The 25,321-nt window shown below is 49.7% G+C and overlaps 4 protein-coding genes across 10 annotated transcripts; 3 read left to right on the top strand and 1 right to left on the bottom strand.

The window, feature by feature from the left end:
* The first annotated feature begins 2,729 nt into the window (after positions 1 to 2,729).
* Positions 2,730 to 6,240, top strand: LOC120662116. 2 transcript variants are annotated; one of them, XM_039941222.1, is made up of 3 exons: positions 2,730 to 3,175; positions 3,323 to 4,187; positions 6,042 to 6,240. In XM_039941222.1, the coding sequence occupies exons 1-2, from the start codon at positions 2,799 to 2,801 to the stop codon at positions 3,975 to 3,977; spliced, it is 1,032 nt and encodes a 343-aa protein (XP_039797156.1). In that variant the 5' UTR covers positions 2,730 to 2,798; the 3' UTR covers positions 3,978 to 4,187; positions 6,042 to 6,240. The 2 variants fall into 2 exon arrangements, with proteins under 2 accessions (XP_039797156.1, XP_039797155.1); XM_039941221.1 differs by lacking the exon at positions 6,042 to 6,240 and adding an exon at positions 4,447 to 4,636 and having other exon boundaries at positions 3,323 to 4,255.
* Positions 6,241 to 6,907: 667 nt separating this feature from the next.
* Positions 6,908 to 9,331, top strand: LOC120662115 (zinc finger protein CONSTANS-LIKE 13-like). 2 transcript variants are annotated; one of them, XM_039941219.1, is made up of 4 exons: positions 6,908 to 7,788; positions 7,875 to 8,087; positions 8,420 to 8,736; positions 8,834 to 9,331. In XM_039941219.1, the coding sequence occupies exons 1-4, from the start codon at positions 7,270 to 7,272 to the stop codon at positions 8,925 to 8,927; spliced, it is 1,143 nt and encodes a 380-aa protein (XP_039797153.1). In that variant the 5' UTR covers positions 6,908 to 7,269; the 3' UTR covers positions 8,928 to 9,331. The 2 variants fall into 2 exon arrangements, with proteins under 2 accessions (XP_039797153.1, XP_039797154.1); XM_039941220.1 differs by having other exon boundaries at positions 6,914 to 7,788; positions 8,423 to 8,736.
* Positions 9,332 to 16,556: 7,225 nt separating this feature from the next.
* On the top strand, positions 16,557 to 18,742 carry LOC120662114 (inactive beta-amylase 9-like). Of its 2 annotated transcripts, XM_039941217.1 has the most exons (3): positions 16,557 to 17,515; positions 17,597 to 17,985; positions 18,046 to 18,742. In XM_039941217.1, exons 1-3 carry the CDS (start codon positions 16,802 to 16,804, stop codon positions 18,542 to 18,544), a joined length of 1,602 nt encoding a protein of 533 aa, XP_039797151.1. In that variant the 5' UTR covers positions 16,557 to 16,801; the 3' UTR covers positions 18,545 to 18,742. The 2 variants fall into 2 exon arrangements, with proteins under 2 accessions (XP_039797151.1, XP_039797150.1); XM_039941216.1 differs by having other exon boundaries at positions 16,558 to 17,515; positions 17,597 to 18,742.
* Positions 18,743 to 21,215: 2,473 nt separating this feature from the next.
* Positions 21,216 to 24,813, bottom strand: LOC120662112 (tubby-like F-box protein 6). Of its 4 annotated transcripts, none has more exons than XM_039941212.1 (6): positions 24,076 to 24,804; positions 23,312 to 23,399; positions 23,094 to 23,223; positions 22,774 to 22,959; positions 21,806 to 22,286; positions 21,216 to 21,598 (listed from the first exon to the last, which is right to left on the bottom strand). In XM_039941212.1, exons 1-5 carry the CDS (start codon positions 24,412 to 24,414, stop codon positions 21,812 to 21,814), a joined length of 1,218 nt encoding a protein of 405 aa, XP_039797146.1. In that variant the 5' UTR covers positions 24,415 to 24,804; the 3' UTR covers positions 21,216 to 21,598; positions 21,806 to 21,811. The 4 variants fall into 4 exon arrangements, with proteins under 4 accessions (XP_039797146.1, XP_039797149.1, XP_039797147.1 ...); XM_039941215.1 differs by having other exon boundaries at positions 23,312 to 23,754; positions 24,076 to 24,161; XM_039941213.1 differs by having other exon boundaries at positions 21,236 to 21,635; positions 24,076 to 24,813.
* Between the last annotated feature and the right edge of the window lie 508 nt (positions 24,814 to 25,321).

Raw genomic sequence — 25,321 nt, 5'->3', positions numbered from 1 at the left:
GTAATTACTGGGTGTTGTTAGTCCAGTGGTATCCTGGATGTGTGGGTAATTGATATGATTGTCACTTCTTTAAGCATATGGCAGCTTTTGTTTTCCTTTTAAAAGATGTGGCAATTTGCATTGGGTGTTTATCAATTTATTACCTGAAAAATCGTAAAGATGTTGCAACTAGAATCGTTTGATTTCTGTTTCGTGCGAAAAGCCAAAGATCATATGAGCATCTTGCGTTTTTCATTCAGTGTTATCCTGCTTGCTATTCGTCACGCATACTCTTCATGGATTTTGTTTTAGATAAGCTTTTCCTTTTGGCCAGGATGCAAACAGGCATTCCTGCTCAGATCATACTGATACTGCCCTCCAGGAAAATCAGTCAAACTAGTACCTAGGGGTGGTAATGGGCCATTACCTTAATGCTCTTTTCACAATCCTAGTTAGTCCTTAATATTTTTAGTTTAAAATTGAATAAGATTTAAACCCGGTCCTTTTAGAGTCCGACTCTTAGATTATCTAGGTAAAAAATTAAAACCCTTTGCCATCCCTACTAGTAGCGTCTGAAGAGCACATACTCACTCTGTCCCTAAATAACTGTCGTTCTCGCTTCCCATGAAATAGCTTTGATTAATTTTATAAAAAAAAGTATTAATATTTATGATACATAATTGATATCATTAGATACATCTTTTCATCTAATTTTTTAATAAATTTATTTCGAGATACAAATGTTGCACATATTTCTTATAAATCTGGTCAAATTTGTGGCACGAAAATCAAAAGCGACTTAGAGGGAGTACTTCATAGACTTGTTTTGAAGATCTGACATTGCCAAGTACCTACACTCATGTCAGAAATTCAGAGAGTCGTTCTGAAGACCTGACGTTGCCAGAAATATGCAGTTGTTCTTTTGGGATCGATTCTTGAATGTATCTCTGCATATTCCGTTTGCTCCTCCATTTGCTTGGCCCATCGGTGACGAACTGACCATAACCTGCCACTGATGGTGCAAGAGCAACCAGGTTCGCCAACCAAAAATCCAACGTTGTCTGCTGCATCAGATACACTGCCGTCTGCCGGGCCTAGATACAAAGAACAGCCGTTTCAGTTTGTGCGGCAGAAGGAAGGGGATCGCTCATGCACATGCACCCCCGCAGTTGCAGTTGCAGCAGGGGACCTCGTCGGACAGCAAACGAACCCCCATTTGGGGGTGATGGGAGGAGCCGCCGCGGTGTAGAGACCAGAGATGGAGATGTGAGGGCGCGGCGCGAGAAGGTCTCAGCTCCCGGCGTGGACGTCGCCTTGCGGGACTCGGCCGGCGACGGAGTACCGGCAGGTACAGTGGCGGAATCAGAAATTTTTCATGAGGAGGCTGGACAAACGTGATCGATGTTTCATAATATATATTATAAAAGAATCTACATAAAGCTATTGTATGCAAGCTAAATTATTTTATTGCTTACACATTTAAAACCTGTTTTTCTTAAAGAAAGCGTTTGAGAGGTATTGACTTTGCCTTCATATCTTTTATGCAAATTGAAGCACTGAAGAGTGAAAATTGTTTTACAAATCGAGACAAATATGAACTAGAAGCAATGTGACGCTAAATTCTTTAGTTTCACTGGTAAACCAGTTTTGAAGAAACCCTCATTTTGACACTTTACTAAGGATTTAGATAATAAAAGTCTTATAATATAAGAAAAATCTAAAGAGATGAAAACTCCACATGCAGGCATCCTGCAAGCGATGATGCCACATGCAGATAAGTTATAGCCATCTAACACTCAATTCCTCAATAAACTATTTTTTTGTGTTTCTCGTGCAATTAATTGCTCCTTTAGATCGTCAATCACATGCAAATTAACAAAATTAATTAGTGACTAAAGGTTCTGGGATCCACTGGGCAGCTAACTATCTTTTTCTTTAAACTTATATGTTTTTCTTTCACCCTGAACTCGCATTGTAATATTGTTACTACGCAGTGGGTCTCTAGGAAATTTACTGGAGTCGGGGGCTCCCTCCGTATTGGTAAAGGAAGTCGTTTATGACAGCGACACGGTTTCCAAAACACAACTTTGACCTCTTATTTTTTAAAAAAAATATTTATAGAAAAATAATATACGTAAATTTTTATGAAAGTATTTTTCAAGACAAATCTATTCATATAATTTTCACATTTGTAAACTCAACAACTTAAAAGTTATTGATGATTTATATTCCCAATGTTTGACCCAAATCTTGTCCAAAACGACTTCTTTTACCAATACGGAGGGAGTACACATTAAATAGGGTACCATGTCACTAGTTTTAGATGATATGACACTAGTTTAATGAGGAGAGAGATGAAATGAGTTTCATGTAGATGAAACCATGTATGCATGGTTAACAACTCTTGATGAGTCTTATAATTCAATGAGATGAGAGTCTATGAAATAGCAAATATGAAACAATGCATTGTGGAGTGTTTCATTCAAGTTTCATTTGTATTTTGGTGATGTGACATTCTTGGAAACAACAAAGTGAAATCTACCATTGGGATTAGCCTTATTTACCCCTAACCCGGATTGCGACCAAAAAATTTACATTTGGTCTCCTAATTTGGAGTACCGATGCAAATTAGGGGTCTAAATGTTAAGTACAGGATTTAGTATTTACAGTTTACCCCTTAATTGATCGATATTACTAATCGTAATCCGAATATTTGCAAATAAACCCTTCATTTTGGGTCAGTGTCCGTGGTGGAACCAGACCAAGGCAACAGCAGCGCCCGAGACGAGATCCCAATCTTGCGCTCCATTCAGCCGCCGATGGCGCTGCCGTCGAGCGCCTCCGCAGCGCGGCCGCGGCTGCTCACCGTGCCGGCGCTTCTGCTGTTGCTATCCTCCGCCGCGCTGCTCGTATTCCTCATCCTCCCCTCGCTCTCCCCGTCCTCCTCGGCCACCTCCCCGCACCTCTGCACCTGCTCGCCCCCCTCCACTCACACCACCACCACCGTCACAACGACCACCACCACGGCCTCCCCCGCGCCCGTCACCACCTCCCCTGCGGACGTCGCCTGGCTCAAGGCCCAGCTCGCGTCCAACTCCCTCGCCGGCGGCGCCGCGGCCTCCCACGACGCCTGGCACCGTCTGCGCAAGGGCATCAATCCCCGCACTCGCGAGCAGCAGCTCTTCGACATCAACAGGTAGAAATCCCAAGGTCACCATTTGTTTCAGATCCCCGCATTTTAGTTCTTTCCCACTGCACATTGACTGATGGATTTCACATTGACCATGTTATGCTACGATCAATTTAGACCTCTTCACATTCTTGTATTGCAACTACACTGTAGGCACCATGGGATCTCTCACTATCCGGATGAAGAGGCAAGCAACCACACCGCACTGCCGTGCCCCGGAGAGCTCCTTGTGGAAGAGCACCACAGCAACTACGGTGAACCGTGGGCCGGTGGCCGGGACATCTTCGAGTTCCTTGCTAATGCCTCTACGCTCACGCCCACGGACCAGGTCCTTGAAATTGGGTGTGGAACACTTCGTGTTGGTCTGCATTTTATTCGGTATCTTGAGGCTGGGAGGTTCCATTGCCTGGAAAGGGACGAGTTGTCTCTCATGGCTGCGCTCCAGTATGAACTGCCAGCACAGGGGCTGCTGTATAAGCGTCCGATGATTGTGAGAGGGGAGGATATGGACTTCAGCAAGTTTGGGGATACGGTTATGTATGATCTCATTTATGCAAGTGCTGTGTTCATCCATATTCCAGATAAGCTTGTTTGGACTGGGCTTGAGAGGCTTGCAGGGAAGCTGAGACCGCAGAGAGGCCGGATTTTTGTATCGCATAACCTTAAGTTTTGCTTAAGACTGGGTCGTGATGAGTGCACACGGCGGCTTGCAAAATTGGGCCTTGAATATGTGGGCAAGCACACTCATGATAGCTTGTTATTTAACCACTACGAGATTTGGTTTGAATTCCGCCGGCCAGAAGTTTAGATCTTGATGGTAGAAAGTGGTTTGGTTTCTGTGGTGCAGTTTTGGTGGTTTTGAGCACAGATCCAGTCGTGCTTGTACTATTTGTACACTACTGGGACTTGACTTCAGATCGATATTGATGTTCGCTTGGTACCTAATTCAAGCATATGCACCAAAAGTCATGATTAAGAGACACTCCGGTGCTTCAGCGAGTCTTCCAGGTTACATTAGGTGAGTGGTGGATGAAGGCTATAGCTTTAATTAGCACCCATTATTGGATGTACTGTAACTCTAGTAATGTTTCTGGCAAGGTTTTAAAAAACGCTAGACGCTAGGTGAACGCTAGCCTATGGTTTAGAGTTTTTTGTGATTAAACGTAGATTAAACGTCTTTTGTGATTAAACGACACTGTGATTAAACGCAACGCTAGGCCAAAGTTTAGAGTTTAATCAAGATTAAACGTAGTTTTAAAACGTTTTTTAAAACAGGGGTTTCTGGTACTATGGCCTTATAGGGTAGGCAGGTAGCTGATGTCAAAGTCGTGTGATACATGCCTGTTACTCTGAAAGCTGCCTCCTGTGATCAAAATAGAATCTTATCAGCACGCAGAGTTTAGTAAGCTATGACAAGGATAACTCTGCTTATCTTATTCTTGCATTCATTGAACAGACACTTTGTTATGCTGCTGTATTTTGTCGACTAGTTGCAAGCGAGAAATTTCAAGATTTGGGTCTCAATTCGTGAGCCTTTCAGAATTTGACCCCCTGACTCACATGTCAATGACTCTGATGAACCCCACATGTCATTGTGATTGGGGGGTCAAATTCTGAAAGGCTCATGAATTTAGACCCAAATTCTGAAATCTCTCGTTGCAAGCATGTGATTTTTGTCAATTTACAGTGTATACCTGTAACCTGTTCATTATATAAGTAGTGTTTTTATCCAATTGATTCTCTTGGTTTGACTAAAAGTATCGAAATATGGCTTGTTTACATCTCAAAATTAGGATAGTTTCAGTACGTGTCAGACACCTTAGTTCTGTCAGCTTATGATGATGACCTCTAATGTATTGCTTAAGTGTATCAAAGGATATGACTCTGATTATCTTTCCGTTGACAAATGTTGACATACCACAGTACCCAAAGTACAAAGCTGCTTACATGAGGATCAAATTGTTTCCTACCTCTCTTGACACCCTATCTAGAACTGATGTCCTTTTTGGGGGTGTTGGTTTAATGTGTTAGCTTTAGTTAGGACCAATTATTGGATGTACTGCGAATTTTTGCCAGAATTATTTTTATCTGCAAACTCCCTACTACGGTCAAAATAGAATTGTACCACCAGGCAAGATTTAATGATTTTTGGCAAGGATAAGACCTGCTATCGTATGTTTGCATTTTACGCGGTCCCTGCTGACAAGGTACTTTGTTATGCTACAGTGTTATGGTGAATATTTGTATGCCTTTGTCAACTTACAGTGTATCTCTATTCACCATATAACTAGTGTTTTATCAAATTATTTTCTCTTGTGGCATTGACTTTTTAATTAAAATTGTTGTGCTCCATGCCAACTACCTAGTTTCCGACTTTCCGTGCTGGTAGTTGGAGGTTCATATTCGCAACTACTTGTTTAACTCTAGTGTTGGTGCCAGAGGTCAATGTGAAATTGTGAATATTTTGTCACTATATAGATTATGGAGCGATTCTCAGCTATCATTCAGTTATCATTAGCGTTTTCAGCTTAAGTTTTTAAGCAACATGCTTTTATTTTTAGATTATTCCCATGCTGAGACTGAAGCATTCTTGCTTCATGTATTTCTCATTTAGATATTCCGTATAATTTGAGACATGTCCTATCAGCCTATGATGGTGATCTTTCATGTATCCATGTCTGGCATAAGCCTCAGACGACCTGTGTGCATCACCGGATTCATGACCCTGTTTATCTATCTGTTAACTAATATGTACCATGGTCCCTAAGCTGCAATGTTGGTAACATGTGTGCTAAATTTGTCTCTAGAATTCGTGCCCTTCTGTCTCAGAACTCCAGTCCTGTAATAACAATTACAGTACTTTATTTTGTAGAAAAAAAGGGCGCCCTCGTCCATTCAGGAGAGCTATGGGCCTATGGCGAACCTGAAAATGACCTGTCCATTTTGGGAGGATCATCCATCATTTCGGCTCAGATCTCCAGCATATGACTTTTCCTTGATGACCCATATGGGTTCGCTGGATTTCTGTTACGATTTATTGAGATTCTGTAGTGGCTGGTCCAGCCTATCAATTTCTGGTTTTGTTTCAGGGTGTGTTTAGATCCCACAAAAACTCCAAACTTTCCATCACATTGAAATTACATCAAAACATTAAATATAGCAAATGACACATGGAGTACTAAATGTAGGTAAATAAAAAAACTAATTGCATAGTTTTGATGTACGTTGCGAGACGAATCTTTTGAGCCTAGTTAGGTCATGGTAGGACAATATTTACCACAAACAAACAACGAAAAGTGCTGCAGTGCACTTTCCAGTGCTACAGTGTTTTTTCATGGGAAGTGTTTTTTCATGGGAACTAAACACAGCCTCGGTATCGTGGGGCTGGCCAGTACCGTACCACTGGCTCCATCCGTCAGACATTTGTCCTTGAGCCTGCGAATTCAGTTGCACACACATGTTCAGTGCCAGGTGCTTCTTTGCCCAATTCTGATGCATCGGCCTGAAGCGTGTACCAACTGTTGGGCTACTTGTATCTGGTCATGACTTGCCATTCAGTCCGGAACTCGGGATCCACTAAGAGGGAGGGAGACCCATGGTCGCAACCGCGGCCTCCGCCCTTGAACACATGGCAAGGGCGGTGACACCAATGCACCATATTCGAGTGGTAATTCGAACCTTGCTAGAACAAAATTCGAAATTTTCTTTCCTGAGATAACTTTTTCGCGACGGAGAGACACAAGTCCTCTCCTCCGAATTGATGTTGTTTCGCGAGACAACGACCTATCGCCCTCGATTTCGCACAGGTGACAAGTCATGTGAGGCAGTGAAGAGGGAGTGTGAGCTCTACGCCTCAACCATCTTCTCGGCTCGCAAAAAGGCCTTGCCGGGCGCCTAGGGGGTGTCCCACTCGCTCCCCTCGTCATCTCTCGCTCTCGCGCCATAAATCCTGTACTCTCCGCTACAAATCTCACTTGCCTTCCTCCTCTAAAACCGCCATGAGAGCGCGCACGGCGCTCCCAGGTTCCGTCCTCCCGCCTTGTCGCTTCCGCTCGTGCCGAGCACCCGCGCTCTCGGCGCGGTCTCGCGACTGAAAAGCCATGTCCGTCGCGGGCGCCGCCGACAAGGTGATGCCACCGCCGGCGTGCGACTTCTGCGCCGGCCTGCCGGCGGTGGTGTACTGCCGGGGCGACTCCGCCAGGCTCTGCCTGCCGTGCGACCGCCACGTCCACGGCGCCAACACGGTGTCCAGCCGCCACGCCCGGGCGCCGCTCTGCGCCGCGTGCCGCGCCGCCGCGGCCGCGTTCCGCCGCGGCGGCGCCGTCTTCCTCTGCGCAAACTGCGACTTCGAGGAGGAGCGCCAGCGGGACGGCGACCCGCGGCCGCTCCACGATCGTGGCGCGGTGGAAAGCTACGCCGGCTGCCCCTCCATCGCGGAGCTCGCCGCGATCCTCGGCGTCGGCGGGTGCGAGAAGGCGGAGGCCGCGGCCGGGCACGGGCACGGGGACGGGTGGTGGCCCGCCTGGGAGGAGCCACAGGTTCTCCGCCTGGAGGACGTGATCGTGCCCACCACCTCCTGCCATGGCCTCCAGCCGCTCCTCACGCCATCCTCCCCAAAGGTAGCAAATCTGCTGGAACAACTCCTACTGTGTTCAGTGTCCGGAAAAAAAAAAGGAATTTTCTCACCTTCTCTCTGATGCGCAAGAACCCGAGCTCCGGCGGGAAGCTGACCGAAGAGGTAATCCGGCAGCTGGGGGAGCTCGCCAAGTCCGAGGCGGCGGCGATGGCTTTCTCGGAGGCGGAGCCAGCCGACGGTGAGCAGCTGCCTTCGTGGGCTTCGTCAGAGTACGGCGATTTCGGGGCTTTCGACAACGATGCTTGCCATGAGGCAGCAAGCATGGCCGTGCCTTCTTGTGAGGTTTGATCCATTCCAGTCACTTTTTTGCATCTATTTACGGTGATTGGATACCAAATTAATCCAGTAGCCTTTTTAGTTTTTACTGCCCATAATAATACCACTAGTCTGCTACCAGCCACAGCCAGCCGAACAAAACAAATGAAATTAGATAGAAACTCAAAAAACAAGGCACCTAATTTCCAAGCAAGTAACCACCGAGGAATATACGAGTTGTGGACTATGGTGGCACCAAATTAATTAAGCAAGGGTATTTTTTCACGTTTCAGTAGTTGCTAGACACGTCACATGTCCATCGTAATTTATTCTCCAATGTCACCCTCATCTGGTCACAGCAGGAAGCGTGGGTCGCGACCGACGGCGACGGCGGCGCGTGCAGGGAGGCGCGCGAGCAAGCGCCGGCGCCGGCGAGCTCGTTGGCCGAGCCGTGCCTGCTGTCCTCGTTCGTGGAGATGTCAGAGATCTGCCCCAGCATGACCCTCCGCAGCAGCAGCGTCGGCGTCGACAGCGGCAGCAGCAGCAAGCGAGACGCCGCCGAAGCGGCCCCGCAGCAGGCCTCGCCGGCGCCGGCGAAGAAGGGCGGCTACGACGTGGCCTACCCCGACCGCGGCACGGTGATCTCGCGCTACAAGGAGAAGCGGAAGAACAGGAGGTGAGCCGCGCCGCAGATCAGACACTGACTGTCACATGTGGCGAGCACGCCGATCGTCGAAGAACGCATGTTCTGACGGTGTCGCCTCGCATCGCAGGTTCGACAAGCAGATCCGGTACGAGTCGCGCAAGGCCCGCGCCGACGGCCGGCTTCGGATCAAGGGCCGGTTCGCCAAGTCCGGCGAGGCCTGATGGCATCGAGGGATGCTTGGCGGCGAATGGGGCGATCGACCGATGGTGACCTCGGCAGCTAGGGTGGCCCGGGCACGGCGGAGAAGGGGGACCGTGGGGCCGGCGCGTGCGTGCGTAGCAGAGCTCGGCCCGTGTTGTTGGTGCCATTGAAGACGATGATGCTCTGTTGTGCGACTTGCGATCAGAAATAATCAGCCACCACTATGTTGTTTTCCTGGTTTTGTTTCCTGGTGACGCACCACTATTTGTCTAAGCAGCGAGCCTGCATGTTCCCATCCCAACGACAATTCCACGCAGGGACTAAGAGCAACTCCAACAGATTGATTTTTTCTTTTTCCTTTTCTCATCTTACAGAGGAATCCCTCGTCACAATTTTAGTTTATTGGGGGAGATGTGCTCTAGCAGATTGATTTTTCCCTTTCCTCTTTAATTCATAAGTGAACTGGATCTTTTCATGTATGTGGATCTTATGGCTAGGAAAGAATGGATAGAAAGGGAGAAAGGAAAGAGAGAAGGTGGAATTCCCTGTTAAAAAGGGGAGAGGGGAGAGAAATTAAGGAGAAAGGGGAAAATGAAAAATTAATTTGTTGGAGCTAAATTTTTCCCCCTAAATTTCTTTTATGGCTAAAAAGTAGAAAGGGGAAAGAAGAAAATCAATGTTAAAGTTGCTCTAAGCTACTATCCCCTCGCGACGGCCACATGCACGCTGATGGGCCGGGCTGTAAAAAATCTCATCGAAAGCAAAATCAACACAGACAGTGTGATAAAAAAATCGATTGATAGAGCAAAACAATAATTATTCGAGTGATAGTCAGGAACTACAAACCTATATATCTTGCGGAAGGTAGTTTGCTATAAAACTCCCAGTTTAAGATGCGTGGAGAACGGAAACAAACAGCTGAGCCTGCAGGCAGAAGAGAGAGGAGCCACCTGTCCCATATCTGCATCCAACAGTCACTGGGTCTAATTTTTCCCTCCATTGAATATTTGCCTCCATCCACGAACCAACCCCACAGACTCTCATCGTCCCCTACACGCCTGATAGGAACCATCAGATGCGAATCTGGGATAGATGGTGAGGATCAAGGAGGTGCACAGAGGCCCCCATGCGCCCGAGGCACACCCAAATTTTTTTTTCCATCGTGACAGGGTCGGTTGAGCGGGTGGAGGTTTAATTGATTTGCTACCATAAAATGCATTTTTCTCTTAAACCTTGAGTCCATTTTCAATTCCTTTTGAACCATTGCGTTGTTTAGAATTAATGCAACAAAATAAAATTCCATATGTATACAGCTTCAACATCTCACATAATAGGTTACATTAGTTTATTGGAATTGTTGAACTAAGTCCGGTGACGGTTGAATCTTGTATATTAAAATATTGAATCCGTTATATAATATTCCATATGTACTAGGTAACATGATATTTAGAAAAAAATTATTAGCATAGATTAAAAGAAAAATAAAATAGAGATAGCGTACTTAGGCTGTCTGCACTCGTTATACTCTAAATTCATCCTCTAAAAAGAATATTCTGTCCTGATCATCGAAATTCTCTTCTCTATACACAGTTTCTCTGCACCCGTCATACTCTATATTGCATCATCTATCCCAACTACCCACTTGCGGGCCCATATGTCAGCCTTACCTTCTCTCTCCCTCCCCATCCCCTCCCCTCTCTCTCCCAGAATCCCTCTCCCTCCCCATCCCCTCCTGCTCCCTCCCTCCTTGGCGCGCCCTCCACTCCCCTGCGCCCTCCCGGCGGCGGAGGGGTGCGGCAGCGGCCGGCTCACGGGCAGGGTTCACGTATCCGACCGGTGACCGGTAACCGCCGGCCTCTGGTTCCGGTATACCGGTCCGGTTTGGCCGGTTACCGGTCGGAACCGGTGGAATTCAAATTTGAATTCAAACTTCCCCGTTCAACCGGTTCCGATCGGTATGCCGGTCGGTTAGACCGGTATACCGGCCGGTTTGGCCGGTATACCGGCCGGTTTGGATGGTAACCGGCCGGTTTGACTGGTACAGGTCAAATTCAAATTTTTTTCTTTTTTTGTTTAAATTCAAATGCCCACAAAGTATACTAAATAAATGTTTGTACAACATATTTTAGTCTAAATGAACCCTCCAACTCTTTTTTATACTACTTTTACATTGTATTTGTATACTTTCGTATGCACGTTTTTTTTATTTAACTTATAAATTCCGCAAACCATACTAAATGAACGAATTTTTGAGAAAATTTGACACCATTAGATTCATCACACCTTGAAATATTTTTAGGAATTTTTTGAGAATTTTTCATTTTTTTGAATTCAAATTCAAAATTTGAATTTGGACCGGTTGGGAACCGGTCGGAACCGGAACCGGTCCGGACCGGTTTGACCGGTTACCGGTCAAACCGGACCGGTTCCCACCGGTAAGGTTAACCATGCTCACGGGATGCACGGTGGCAGCCGGCGCGGGCGAGGGCCGTGCTACCCTGCGCCCCTCGCCGGCGGCCGGCGGGTGAGGACGGCAAGGAGGAGCCGGTGGCGGCGGCCGTGGGCGAGCGCGGCGCCCACCCCTCTCGCCGCGCCCCCTCCCTGCGCCTCCCTGCGGGCCCCTCCCCGGGTGTGTGCGGCGGCCGCCTCCAGAGCGCGGCGGCGACAGTGCGGGGCCGGTGCCTGAGCCTCCTCCGCCTCCTCTCAGATCCTCGGCGGGGCGGAGCAGCGGCGCGCGCCGGTGGCGGAGGAGCACGGGCGCGCGACGGGGCGACGCTCGGGCCTCGGAGGAGCGCGCGCGGGCGGCGGAGCGGCGCGCACAGGCGGCGGGCAGGCAAGCAGCCGCGGCGGCCGACTCCGGGCGGCGGCGCACGCGCTCTGGACCACAGGGGCTATAGCATGGCCGCCTCCCTATCCCCCAATCCCTTCTGGTTCCGCGCGGGAGGCCGATAGCGGTGGCCGGCTCCGGTGCTCCGGGCTCGAGCTTCTCGGCGTGGAGGCCATGGCCGCGGGCCAGCGGCGAGCAGGCGCGGCGGCGACGGCGACTGTGACCCACGCGGCAATGAACGACGTGGGCGCAGCAACGGCCGGGACGAGTGGGGCCGGCGTAGTCCATGGCGGACGCCCTCTACGTCCGCTCGAAATAGCGGCCCGGGAGCCGTCCGCTGTTTTTGCGGATGGCTATCCAGTACCAGCTGCAGACGTTCTTACGTCAAATTGGTACCGGAGGGAGCGGTAGCGTACCGCTCCCCGTACCCGGTGCAGAGAGCCTTACCACCTTTGCTTACGCTGTGCCTGTGCTGTCCGTGCTCTGCTGAGGTGTCAGTTTTTACATGGACTAGCAACGTTTTGCTTAACCATCACGGGCCGTGCAACGTTTCGCTTAACCATCTTCCGTGAGACTGACTTCAACAACGCCACACAAACGGAAAAATGCATCCGGCATAGTGTTTTTTTTAATGAATAACTCCATCCAACAGAAGAGGCAAACAAGACAGGCATTTTGCCTAGGAGACTAATGGCGATGCAAAAATACATTTCTCTCTCCACCGATGCAAATAGTTGGCGCCGTAGTGGAGCAGCCGAGGTTGCCAGGAGCCCGTGAGCTCTGCCGCCGGGCCTCGCTGCCGCAAGGGAGCTCCGCCGCTGTGGCCCCATGAGCGCGCGCCAGCTCCCCAGCCGGGGCGTGCGCGATCTCCAGGGCCGCAGCCCCCGCGAGGGCGCCTCCTCGCCGTCCTTCGCCTCCTCGCTCTGGTCCTGAACTCCTCCGCGCCGAGATCCGGAGGCCTCACCAACAGCCGTGCCTCTTTCGGCGTAGGTAGGCCCAGGGGCGGAGGGAGGGGGCGGACAGGGGCCTGGCCCCCATGATCTCTAAATTAACACTATAAATTTAAATTTTGATTAAATTTTTATAGAAATTTATATGGTTGGCCCCTCTTAACAATGAAAAAAAAAATACTTCCTGGCTCCGCCCCTGGGTAGGCCCCGCTCCGGACGCCGCACCTCGACCACAACGACGAGCGCCGCGGCCTCCTCTCAGCTCGCCGCCCTTGGTGACAGACGTTGGCTCTCAAAAATGCAAACCATAGGGGTCAGTCCGAGACATATAGGATGGATGCCTCGAGTCTGACGCACATGTGTGCAAACAAATTTGTATAAACGATTATTAAAAAACAAACTATAGCTCACTAACTGATTACTTAAGTTAATTTTATTTTCACCGTCCAGTTTCTTACCACATTTGACCAGATTTAAATAAGTTTTCTTTGCACTTTTTCTAGAAACATTTTATTCTGTTTTTGGAACGTCTTGTCTTTTCGGCCGTGCTGTTGCGGGTCTTGCTACATGTGCCGCGGGGCCGTGCATGCAGCATGCGTAGCGCCCGCCACCCGCTCTAAAAAGAAACGCGATGCGCCCTGGATTATCGGTGTGACAGAACCGCCAAGTTACAAGGCTTAATTAAACGTAATGATCATCATTTAAAAGCATCAGACGCATTAGCTTAATTAAGTATAACTTGACAGTCTGTTTTCAACCAATAGGCCGATCGAAACACACCAGAAGTCTCGCGCGACGGCGAGTGCAGACGGTACCAGCATGATACAATTTTACAAAATAATAAATAATATTAAGGTATTTACAAAATAATTTTTACAAATTAAAGTTCACATAATAGATAATATCAGCGGGAGAGAGAGAGTCTAACCTGAGGAAGATTTTCATTAGAAACCAACTGAAATAAATTGAAATAAAACGATAACTACGGAGACGTGAGGACGTCACATCGAGCCCACCGATGTAAATCCGGGTTAGCTCCTATACCTGAAATAGAATAAACAACAAACCCTGAGTATACTAATACTCAGCAAGAATTACCCGACTAAGGGTATACTTAGTCCATTATCTAGACATGAAAGGCTTTTGGCTGGTGGGTTTGTTTTGCCAAAAAACATCTAAAATAGATCCTTAACTTCAAAATTTTAGCTCCAAATGATAACAATAAATTGGCTAAACATCTATGATTTGCATATCTATAGCAACCAAGGTGGAAACATAATTAATTAGATAATATCAACATTTATCAACTCGTTTTGTTTCATTTACTTACTACGATGTGACTCGGAGATCAAGGTGCTCATGTCCGAGAGCGACTGACGGCGAATCGATCCGATTTAACCTTGCAAGATGGACCTAACCAACACGGCACGCAAAAACCCCGTCGGACCCCACGCACCAACCTTTCCCCTCCCCGCCTCGAACTACAGGAACCAGCCCAACGACATATAGTCAGCCGAGCCCTACATGAGACCACCAAAAATAAACATATGCGACCCCTTTCTCCGCGGCCACTCGACTTGCTCTAGGAGTTGGGTGCGGGTTCATGTACTTTCGGCAATGGGTACTAGAAGCAAGACCACACCCCAAAAAGACAGCCCTGCCTCACAAACTAGAAGCAAAAGAAAGCTTACACTTCCACATCTCAACTGCTAGTTGATGCAGTTCATTTTGTGGCACTCTATTTTGCTTGGTCTTTGTGAACCAATGTCATGTTCTTTTGCTAAGATATTGTCAGCTACTGGGTGCTGCTAGTTCTTTCTTTATTTGCTAGACTAGAGTACTCTATTTGCTAAGGTATTGCGAGCTACTAGTACTTTGCATGCATGACTGTGCGTATGGACAACCATGGTTGATTGGAATATGCATGTATGGACATCAATGTTAATATGTATGGCTGCTTTTATGGACAGCACTGAAGCTTATATATGTACATAGATTTATAATTGTCTACAATGGCATAGAAGGGATGGCACTACAAATATTTCATTCATGTCATACAGGGGCAATAACGTCTTTTTCACTTAATTTAACAGTCAATCTAACAGCTGACTCACGGAATGGCACTAAGGGGATTGGAGTAAAATTTCAGTGGCAATGAAGGAATGGCCTAAATTTTGATTGCATTTAAGGAATTGGCTTAAATTTTGATGGCATTCAGGGAATTTACTCCTCTTTTGCGATCTCAACGGCGCCTATACGTGTGAAAGGATAGCAAAGCATGTACTCTCCCACATGGGACTGTGCCTCCACATTGCAGCAATGGGATATGAAATTCTACAGCACTCTGACACTCCTTTCTGAGTTCTGACTGAAATTCTTTCTGAACTGATCAACGTACGAGTCAAAAGCAAAGACGCTCATATCTTTCAGAATTATAAAAAGCTGACAGTCATGAGTAAGACAATCTTTGTTGGAGTAGTTTGGAGTAGCTTGTGAAGTGGAAACTTTTCCTCCTGTTTTTTTTAGAAAATCTGCTACTGTTCCAATATCACATTTATTAAAGCATTGCACTTGCAACACCAAAGCTATGAGCTATCCCATCGCAATTGCAGCACCCAGTTCATCTGGATCCAGAGTTATGAGCCTACCGGGGTAGTAGGGAGATGTCACCGTCATTGCCTGGAAAGGAGTTGCATTTGCATGTGTGATATGCATGTTCTGGGAGCCGAATCTCTTGACTGCGCTGCAAAAATTGACAGCACTGAGGGGACGAAGACTAGAGATGGCAGTTCAACTTGAATTCCTCTCTCTGCAGATACGATTAACGCTGCTTGTTCTAATGCTTCAGAACCTAACCGCAGCATGGGCTGTCTATCTCAGTTCAGGTAGCCAGCTATTCAAGCCTTCAGACTGCACAGTGTGGTTTCGCATCTGAAAGACGCAACTCTGAGAAAGGAACCAAGCGGCCGAACGAGGGAGGAAACAACTCGGCAGTTGAGTTTGGCTACATGATCATGCAGTGCAGTTCCCACCCTACACCAAAATAGTACTTGCTGCCTTGCTGGCTTTCTGCCATGCTGTGTTGAGCAGAAACCGTTGCATTCAGGTTTTCATGGTAATAACAGCCATCAAGACAAAGACATTGCTTACAGCCTTACATGCCACCATCTCTTGTCTTCTTTGGATTAACACAATATGCTCTCTAGTATATTGCAAACTTGCCATGATCTGTAGCCATCAATCCCAACTCTGAAGTCTGAAGTACCAGGCCGTCACTAGATTGTTTGGGGCAGTGGTTTCAATGATCAACAAGAACATGTGAACGTGTCACTCGATTCTTGTTTAGTGCAAGGTTCGGTGGAATAATTTGGGTGCATGCGCTTTTGGTAGGAAAATCTTTGCATATCATGGTGCCAACGCATGGTTTGCCCAAGAGTGTGCTAGAAAAGTAGTAAAGTGCCTTATATGCTGTCTTCTGTGGCTTATTCAGGACAGAACTTAATGGATGAATTATTTTGATGTTGACAAGATGCAACTGTGTCAATGTTTGTATGATTCTGAACATGAAGATTCACAAAATCACACTCCAGAACATTCTGACATCATCAAATGCAGAGAATCAAATGTGAAAATAAAGTTCGCAGTAGTTGTACTTGCAAGAAAGGTGGCGAGGAAGCGAGAGGGTTCGAGAACGGACGCGCGGCAGCAGGGGATGGATTGAGACGCTCGGCGCGAGCGACGCCGTGACCAATTTGGCCACGGTGACCACACATAGGAAAGAGAGAGCAGAGAGAGCTACATGTGGGCTTGATATTTTTTGACCCAATTTAAATCTTCAAATTTCGTTTAAGACTCCTAATTAAGGGCTAATTGAGGGGTGTTACAATCGGCCACGGGAGCCGCGGGCCGCGCACCTCGAGATTCGCCGGCCGAACAAGGCAAATCACTGCGCGTTCACCTCCGTCCACGCCGAGTTCCGCGGCGGCTGCCAACGCGCGTGTGGCCACCCCTCCCCTTCCCCTTTTCCCTTACCCATAAATCCTCGCCGGGGAAGCGACGCAACCGGGCCGGCCACCGACCAACGAACGTGAACGCTTTGCTGCTTGACCTGATCGCCATGGAGACCGCGCCGATGCTGCTGCTGCTGCAGCGCGCGGCCGCGCCGCCGTCGGGGTGGCGCCGGCAGGCCGTGCGGGGGCAGGACGGACGCGGCGCGCCGAACAGGGTCGCGTTCCGACGGGCGAGGCAAGGTGGCGGCTGCAGGGACCTCAGGGCCGCCGGGCTCGGCTGGTTCTTCGGCGGCGGCGGCGACCACAACAACAAGAACCACGAGGTGGACGAGTTCGCCCCGGCGAGGCTGTTCGTGGGCCTGCCCATCGACTCGGTCACGGACGGCGCCACGGTGAACGGCGCGGCGGCCGTCGCGGCCGGGATACGCGCCGTCAGGCTGCTGGGCGCGGACGGCGTGGAGCTGCCGGTGTTCTGGTCGGTGGCGCAGCCCGAGTCCCCGGACAGGTTCTCCTGGGCCGGGTACCGGGCCGTGGCGGACATGGTGCGCGCCGAGGGCCTCAGCCTCCGCGTGTCGCTCCGCGCCCACGGCACGCCCGGCGGCGGCGTCCCGACGCTGCCCGCGTGGGTGAGCGGCGTCGCCGCCGACGACCCCGACATCTTCTTCACCGACCGCTCAGGTGCGCGCCACGAGGGCTGCCTCTCCTTCGCCATCGACGAGCTCCCCGTGCTCCACGGCAAGTCCCCGCTCCAGCTCTACGAGGCCTTCTTCCGCAGCTTCGCCGCCGCGTTCGAGGACTTCTTCGACGACTCCACCATCACCGTACGTAATTGTTGCATCCATGGCTAGTGCTTATAAGTTGCTTATATAAGCATCCATGGATTATCCACCATGGCATCGCAGGACGTGACTGTGGGGCTGGGCGTGCACGGCGTGCTCCGGTACCCGTCGTACCCGCCGGGCAGCGACGCCGGCAAGTTCACCGGGGTGGGCGAGTTCCAGTGCTACGACAAGTACATGCTGGCGCAGCTGCGGCGCGAGGCCGAGGAGGCCGGGAACGCCATGTGGGGGCTGTCGGGGCCGCACGACGCTCCGCGCTACCACGAGTCGCCGAACTCGTGCGGCTTCTTCCGGGAGCGCGGCGGCTCGTGGGAGACCCCCTACGGCGACTTCTTCCTGTCGTGGTACGCCGGGCAGCTGGTGGGGCACGGCGACCGCGTGCTGGGCGTGGCGAGCGCCGTGTTCGGCGGCAAGCCGGCGGAGCTGTCGGCCAAGATCCCGTTCATGCACTGGTGGCACGGGGCGCAGTCGCGGCCGGCGGAGCTGTCGGCCAAGATCCCGTTCATGCACTGGTGGCACGGGGCGCAGTCGCGGCCGGCGGAGGTGGCGGCGGGGTTCTACAAGAGCAACCGGAAGAACGGGTACAGCCCCGTGGCCAAGATGTTCGCGCGGCACGGGTGCACGATGGTGGTGCCGGGCATGGACGTGTGCATGAACAAGCAGCACCACAGCGCCGGGTCGAGCCCCGACCAGCTTCTGGTGCAGATCAAGAACGCGTGCCGGCGCCACGGCGCGCGCATCGCCGGCGAGAACGCGTCGCTGGTCATGACGCACACCAGCAGCTTCTCCCGCATCCGGAGCAACATCCTCACCACGGAGCTCATGCGCCCCTGCCACTTCACGTACCAGCGCATGGGCGCCGACTTCTTCTCGCCGGACCACTTCCCGCACTTCATGGAGTTCGTGCGCAGCGTCGTGTGCGGCGAGTGGAACGAGGACGACGGGCCCGCCGACGAGGACCGCGCCATGGCCGCCGCCTCAGGCAGTGCCAAGGCTGCAACGGAGGCTTGACTATCACCTTTAATTTCCCTCCAAGTAATCTCCGGCCGGTGTACAGCATTATATATGTGCATCAGTGTCTGTCTGTCGCTACCGGGCAAATATATACTTGCAAACCTGTACTGGTAAATACGACTAGTGTTAATTTATTTATTAGCTGACAAGGCAGATGATCCGAGTATATATGATCTCATATTTTCATTTGATTGAGGCTTTCTGTCATTGATTACATGTATTGTCTCAACGGGATTAAAAGCAATAATGAAGAAGTATCGAAGAAAACTTTACAAGTTAGTTCAGATTACTATCTCCGACAAAGGAAAAATCAGATCGAGGAATGCAAGACAAGACCTGAAGATCGTCAGCTTCTGATTGGCGCGGTGCTAGTACGATCTGTGCCTCCGTCGAAAAGACAACACCAATGCGCTGCGCCCCTGTATGCTTCCTGCACTCTGCAGGCCTGAGGCCCCCCATGTTCCGCTTCTTCCATTTGGAACAGTTGCGTCGCGTCGCGAGGCATACGCGGCGTGGAGGCGGATCATGTCCCGTTCGACGCCCGTCTTCCCGTCGCTAGGTGCCGGTACGCCGTCGTTTTGGGGGCACATGAGCACGGCGCCGCGCCTGGCCGACCGAGAACAGGCTCCATGGCACACCGTGTGGCGTGGTTCACCGGCTGGCTCACGGAGGCCCCAGGTAACGTGAACAAGAGGGGAGAAGGCTGGGAATGGCCGGAACGCGGCAGCGCTCCAGGGGCGCAGCGCCGCCCTGGGAATGGACGGTAAATGAAATATCGTCCACCCCTGGGTGTTCCGCTGCCGTAAGATCAGATTTGAGCGGACAAGATTGGCGTGGGGGGTCACGAAGGGACTCTTTTCTTCTTCCTCGCTCGACCCCTAGGCCCTAGCGCGAGCTCTGGCGGGCTGCGGGGCGGGCGGAGCCCGTCGGCGACCTCATAAGAAGCGTCCGGCGGCGGCAAGAACTACCGATCCTACGGCAGAGAGCACTTGTGGTCCAATTACCCGATAACCGTAACAAGGGCATTTCTGAACATGGAGACATTGCCACGATTTCAGAAGCTTTCGATCACTCATCAGCAGGCTATGCTGCTCGTTTGCGTGTTCATCAGTTCATGTCAATCGCTCCCAAATTGATCTGCTGGGCGATATAAAAAAATTGATCTGCTGGGCTTCCCGTCGTCGTCTTCCAGCCGGATGCAGTGCAAGCCTCGCCGTCAATGAACAAAGCCAAAGGATTACGATGGAATGGAGGATCCATGTTGCTCTCCAAAAAAAAAGCGTCCCTGTTCATCGACTCTGCACAAGCGTACTACAACGGTCAAACAGCATTACTTTTTTTTTTACAGGGAACAACAACACTACAAGTTGTTGGAATAAACTGTTCACCGGCTGGCGCACGGGGGCCTCAGGTAAGGTGAACAAGAGGGAGAAGGCAGCGAATGGCTGGAACGCGGCGGCGCTCTGGCGACGCCAGGGCTACCGCCCCCCCTTGGGTGTCCCGTTGCCGTAGGATTAGACTTGAGCGGACAAGATTGGCGGAGGCAGGGGTGGGGCTCACGAAGGGACTCTCTTCTTCTTCCGCGCACAACCCCCGGCCCGAGCTCCAGCAGACGGAGCTCGTTGGCGAGCCCATAAGGAAGCGCCCGGCGGCGGCAACAAACTCCGATCCGATGGCAGAGAGCACTCGTTGTCCTATTACCGAATGGTAACAGTGTAACACATCTCTGCTTTTCGCACTCTGCAGGCTCCCATGTTCTGTTCGCATCGCGAAGCATACGCGAAGTGCAGGAGGATCAAGCCCCGGTCGACGCCGCCGCAGCCCGTGGCGTCCGTGCGCGTCTTACCATCGCTAGGTGCCGGCGCGCCGCCGTTTCGGGGAACATATGCGTGGCGCGGCGCGGTGTTGTGGCCTTTGCTTTTCCTCGGCGCTCTCGCCGGCCGAGAACAGGCGCCATGGCCGTTGGCCGGTCGCGGTCTGTGATGGCTCACCGTGCAGAGTGGTTCACCGGCGGGCGCACGGAGACTCCAGGTAAGGTGAACAAGAGGGGAGAAGGCTGGGAATGGCCCATGGACGGAACGCGGCGGCGCTCCGGGGACGCAGCGGCGTCCTGGGGGTGGACGGTAAATGAAATACCGTCCACCCCTGGGTGTCCCGCTGCCGTAAGATCAGATTTGAGCGGACAAGATTGGCGTGGGGGGTCACGAAGGGACTCTTTTCTTCTTGCTCGCTCGACCCCTAGTGCGACCTCTGGCGGGCCGCGGACCCGCCGTTCGGCGACCTCATAAGAAGCGTCCGGCGGCGGCAAGTACTACCGATCCTACGGCAGAGAGCACTTGTGGTCCAATTACCCGATAACCGTAACAGGGGCATTTCTGAACTTAGACATTGCCACGATTTGAGAAGCTTTCGATCACTCATCTGCAGGCTCGTGTGCGTGTTCATGTCAATCGCTCCCGAATTGATCTCCTGCCCTTCCAGCCTGATGCAGTGCAAGCCTCGCCGTCGATGAACCGAACCATAGGATGACGATGGAATGGAGGATCCATGTTGCTCTAAAAAAAAACGTCCCTGTTCATCGACTCTGCACAAGCGTACTACAACGCTCAAACAACATTACATTTTTTTAGACGGAACAACAAACACTACAAGTTGTTAGAAGAAACTGTGACAAAAAAATAGAGAGCATATTTTGAACCCTTGTCATCAATATATTCGGCTGCGAGCCTTCTGTCATCTCAGAAGGGTTCATACATAGATGCAAATATGAATATATGACCTCTCCATTTTAATCTGAACTCAAACGCTGAATGAAAAGCGAAATACTAGAGGACACTCTGGACCTGGTGTTCAGTCGTTCAGACTTCCCGACACTTACAAAACCCACTAAAGCTAGGTTGCTATTTATATCACGACATTATAGAATAGAAGTATCTAGCTCTATAATCACCATTCACCAAACTCGCCATCTTGAAACTCAAGTAGTATAGATTGTCCTTGCTGTCTTTGATTCGACTTTCTGTGATTCCAACACCTGTAGGAAAATGGGATCTAACAACAACAACAACATAGCCTTTGAAAATGGGATCTAAAAGTAAATAAATTGGCACTCGCAAAAAAAAAAATGAATAAAATGGTGCGTGTTAAATGTATATGTGTGTGCAGAAACGCCATGCTGGTGATGGAGACCACTTATAAAGATAAATTGTTGGTACACATCATAAACACCCAGCTAAAAGCTTAGATTGAATGTCATACCTTGATTCATTCACAACCAATTTTGGTGTCAAAGCTGCTTAGGCAGATGGCAAATGCCTGAAATGCAGATATGGGATAGCGGTAGTCCATGGTGAATAGGTCCTTCCCTATCTTGCCAAACTGGAGTATAACGTCATCCTCCTCCTCCTGGTTACTTGGAGTTGGAGCACGCTCATCTGAAGCCACCAGCTGGAAGTTCTTTACGGACGCAACCGTTACCCGTCCATGGAAATTGAGGCACCAGCACTGGAGCTGTTCATGCCACCTCGGGGACTTGTTCTTCAGAGCCACCTTACATTCATTCTGAGTGGTTAATTGAGCATCCAGTCGGCCTGATTTCGATCCAAAGAATGGAACTGATGCGAGCGAGCTGGAGTTACTAGAACTAGATGGAAATTCAGTCTGTGTGGGAGCAATCCCTCCTTCTTTAATCGCTGATACAGGGATAGAATCCATAACACAGTTCATCTTTCTTGGCCCCCTGCAAAAGGAGTACGCCAAAGATAGTCAGACAAACTTTTCAGCTGCCATCTGATAAAGCAGCAGTCTGCAGCTAATCTATTTCCTCTTGTAATAATACATCAAATCCATATTGCTCTTTCTAGTAACCAAGTCCTGGGCTCCTGGCAGGTCCTGAAGTATAACTGTTCCACTATGTATATGAATCTGATTGTTTTAATGAGTTAGCACATCATAAACTCGGACATTTCTTACGGTTTATGTTAGCTCACTAGCTAGTAACAGCAATTCTCTAGAATAAGATTGCTATCAGCAATTCAGTTAGCAGGTATAAACAGGGATGCAATCATGATCATTAGGGCCAAACAAACTTTCTGATGGTGCTGTAGCATTCCCATCGAAATTATAAAATAGATTCACATGATGTCTACTCATAGTTGAACACTGTCTTGGAAAAAAACATGAACTAACATTGGCAGAATAGAGTTCTATCACAAGGTTTGCCATACCTAGAACCCAAGACATTCACTTCGTAAGAAATGTGCGAAACTGGATAATTCCCAGCAGGCAGAGGCTTCATGGGAGAAACTTGGGCTGAACCGATCATGTGCGCAGATGAACCCTTCGAAACCGCAGCTCCGGCACAAGGTGGATGGGCATCATAGACAGTAAATTTTGTGCCTAAGAAGTTTGATCTGTTTAACAGAGGCGAATATGTTACTCTTGAGATATCTGTAATATCACTTCCTCTATTATCATGCACAGCACTGAAAAAAAGTAGAGCAAGTCATAGCTTTCATACACCGACATCTATTTCTTCAAGCCTCACCTTAACTTGCCAATATAAGTACCATTCCCCTTTGACGTATCACGCGCATCAAGTGAAATCAGGTATTCAGTGCATGATGGCCTTCGGTATTTGCGGGCAGAAAGTAGGAATTTCCCATCATCAGCTAATCCTACATAATGAAAAGCATTTGTTTCATCAACAATGAGCACATCCACACTGTACATGCCCAAGAGGATACATGGGGGGAATGACCATACCGTCAGTGACTCCAATGCACAGAAAATATGACTGAGTAGCCCGGTTCCTCCTAATGAAACATTTAAGAGGGCCATCCCTTGGGCCAGGCTGCATGTTACAAAGGTGAAATTTCTAGTTTAAACTAAAACAAATCTATGAGCAAAATTCTGAAGGCAATGAAAATTTCCAAACACGTCACTTCTCTTATTACAATGGCAATAAGAATCTGTCCCATGTTCTACATAGCCAACATTTTTTTTGAAGGGTTACATAGCCAACTGTAATAACAAGTCAACTATCACGGTGAAGTAACATTTGACCTTGCATACCTGATACTAATCTTCTTGGAATTGATCCAACGAACAACTCATCAATAATTGTCCACTAATCTGACTTCCTTTGGTAACAGAATAAAATCTCGGCCTTCCTAATCTATTGTCTACAATTTTCTAGTACTCCAGAACTGAAAATTAAACAAACATGACCAGGAATGGAATTTTTGTTTGATATCTTGCAGTGACAACGAAGGCACACCACACCTTTGTGCCGCACACGCAACATGGACATGGAGGATTGACCATTACAACTTCAAGAAAATGATGGATGCAATGTGGACTAAGGCACCGTCACTATCAATTACTATTTAAGGTAAAAATTCCGGTGATGCTGAGAATTTTGATGCAAAGCACCGATTAGACATGAATGGAACAGTAGCGCTTTCAGCAATATCAGCAGCATGCATGATCACTGAACAGAGATTCAGAATTCGTGGAAAAAACCATACCTGCTTGAGAGAGATGGGTAAGGTAAGCCTCCCACACGCCTCCGGCGCGCGCACGATCTCCTTCACGGCGCCCCTCCAGCCCCGGCAGACGCCGGCGCACGCCACGACGGCCCCGCGTCCCGGCCACCGCGCCTCCACCGCCTCGACCTTCGCCAGCACCACCCGCAGGAGCTCCGGGGGGACGTGCGCCCAGGAGCTCTCCCGCATCGCCGCCTCGTCCGGCTCCACTCGCTGGACGCGGCCCGTGCTGTGCGGCCGCGACCGCGACCGCATCAGGCCGCGCCGCGAGATTGCGCCGATCTCGCCCTTCATCTCCTGGATCATGCTGCTGAAAGGCATCGCCTTTCGCGTCCTCCTCACCAGAACGCAGAACCAATCCCCCAAGAACTCTCCTACGATGCAATTTCCAAGCCCAATTCCACAAAATATCACGCGCTTTCGGATGGAGCAAGAATGATCGGTGAAGGCGGGGTCTTTATGAATCGTGACAGGAACTAGGCCATGAGTAATCTTCAGAGTTCAGACTTCAGACTGCAGGGGGTGGGGAATGGAGAGATGGGAAGCTTCCTGCGTTGTGTCGATATGGATGTGGGGATGGGGCTTGTGAGCTGAGAGGGAATTGTGGGGATGTGACTTTGTCCTTGTGGTGGACAGAGACACAGGATGTGGAGCCTTCCGTGTCCATGGGGTTTGGGTGCTTGCCTGCCGAGGAGGGAAGGAAGCTGGGTGAGGAACAAAGGGAATAGTAGTAGGCCACAGTAGCCTGTAGGTGTAGATGAAAACCTAACACTCTTTTGCGATCTCAACCGCGTCTATACGTGTGAAAGGATAGCAAAGCATGTACTCTCCCACATGGGACTGTGCCTCCACATTGCAGCAATGGGATATGAAATTCTACAGCACTCTGACACTCCTTTCTGAGTTCTGACTGAAATTCTTTCTGAACTGATCAACGTACGAGTCAAAAGCAAAGACGCTCATCTCTTTCAGAATTATAAAAAACTGACAGTCATGAGTAAGACAATCTTTGTTGGAGTAGTTTGGAGTAGCTTGTGAAGTGGAAACTTTTCCTCCTGTTTTTTTTAGAAAATCTGCTACTGTTCCAATATCACATTTATTAAAGCATTGCACTTGCAACACCAAAGCTATGAGCTATCCCATCGCACTTGCAGCACCCAGTTCATCTGGATCCAGAGTTATGAGCCTACCAGGGTAGTAGGGAGATGTCACCGTCATTGCCTGGAAA

This window comes from Panicum virgatum, chromosome 2N (assembly GCF_016808335.1).
Source record: "Panicum virgatum strain AP13 chromosome 2N, P.virgatum_v5, whole genome shotgun sequence".
NCBI classification, from domain to species: Eukaryota; Viridiplantae; Streptophyta; class Magnoliopsida; order Poales; family Poaceae; genus Panicum; species Panicum virgatum.
The sequence above is the reverse complement of the archived record's forward strand: the minus strand, read 5'-3'. Positions and strand labels throughout refer to the sequence as shown.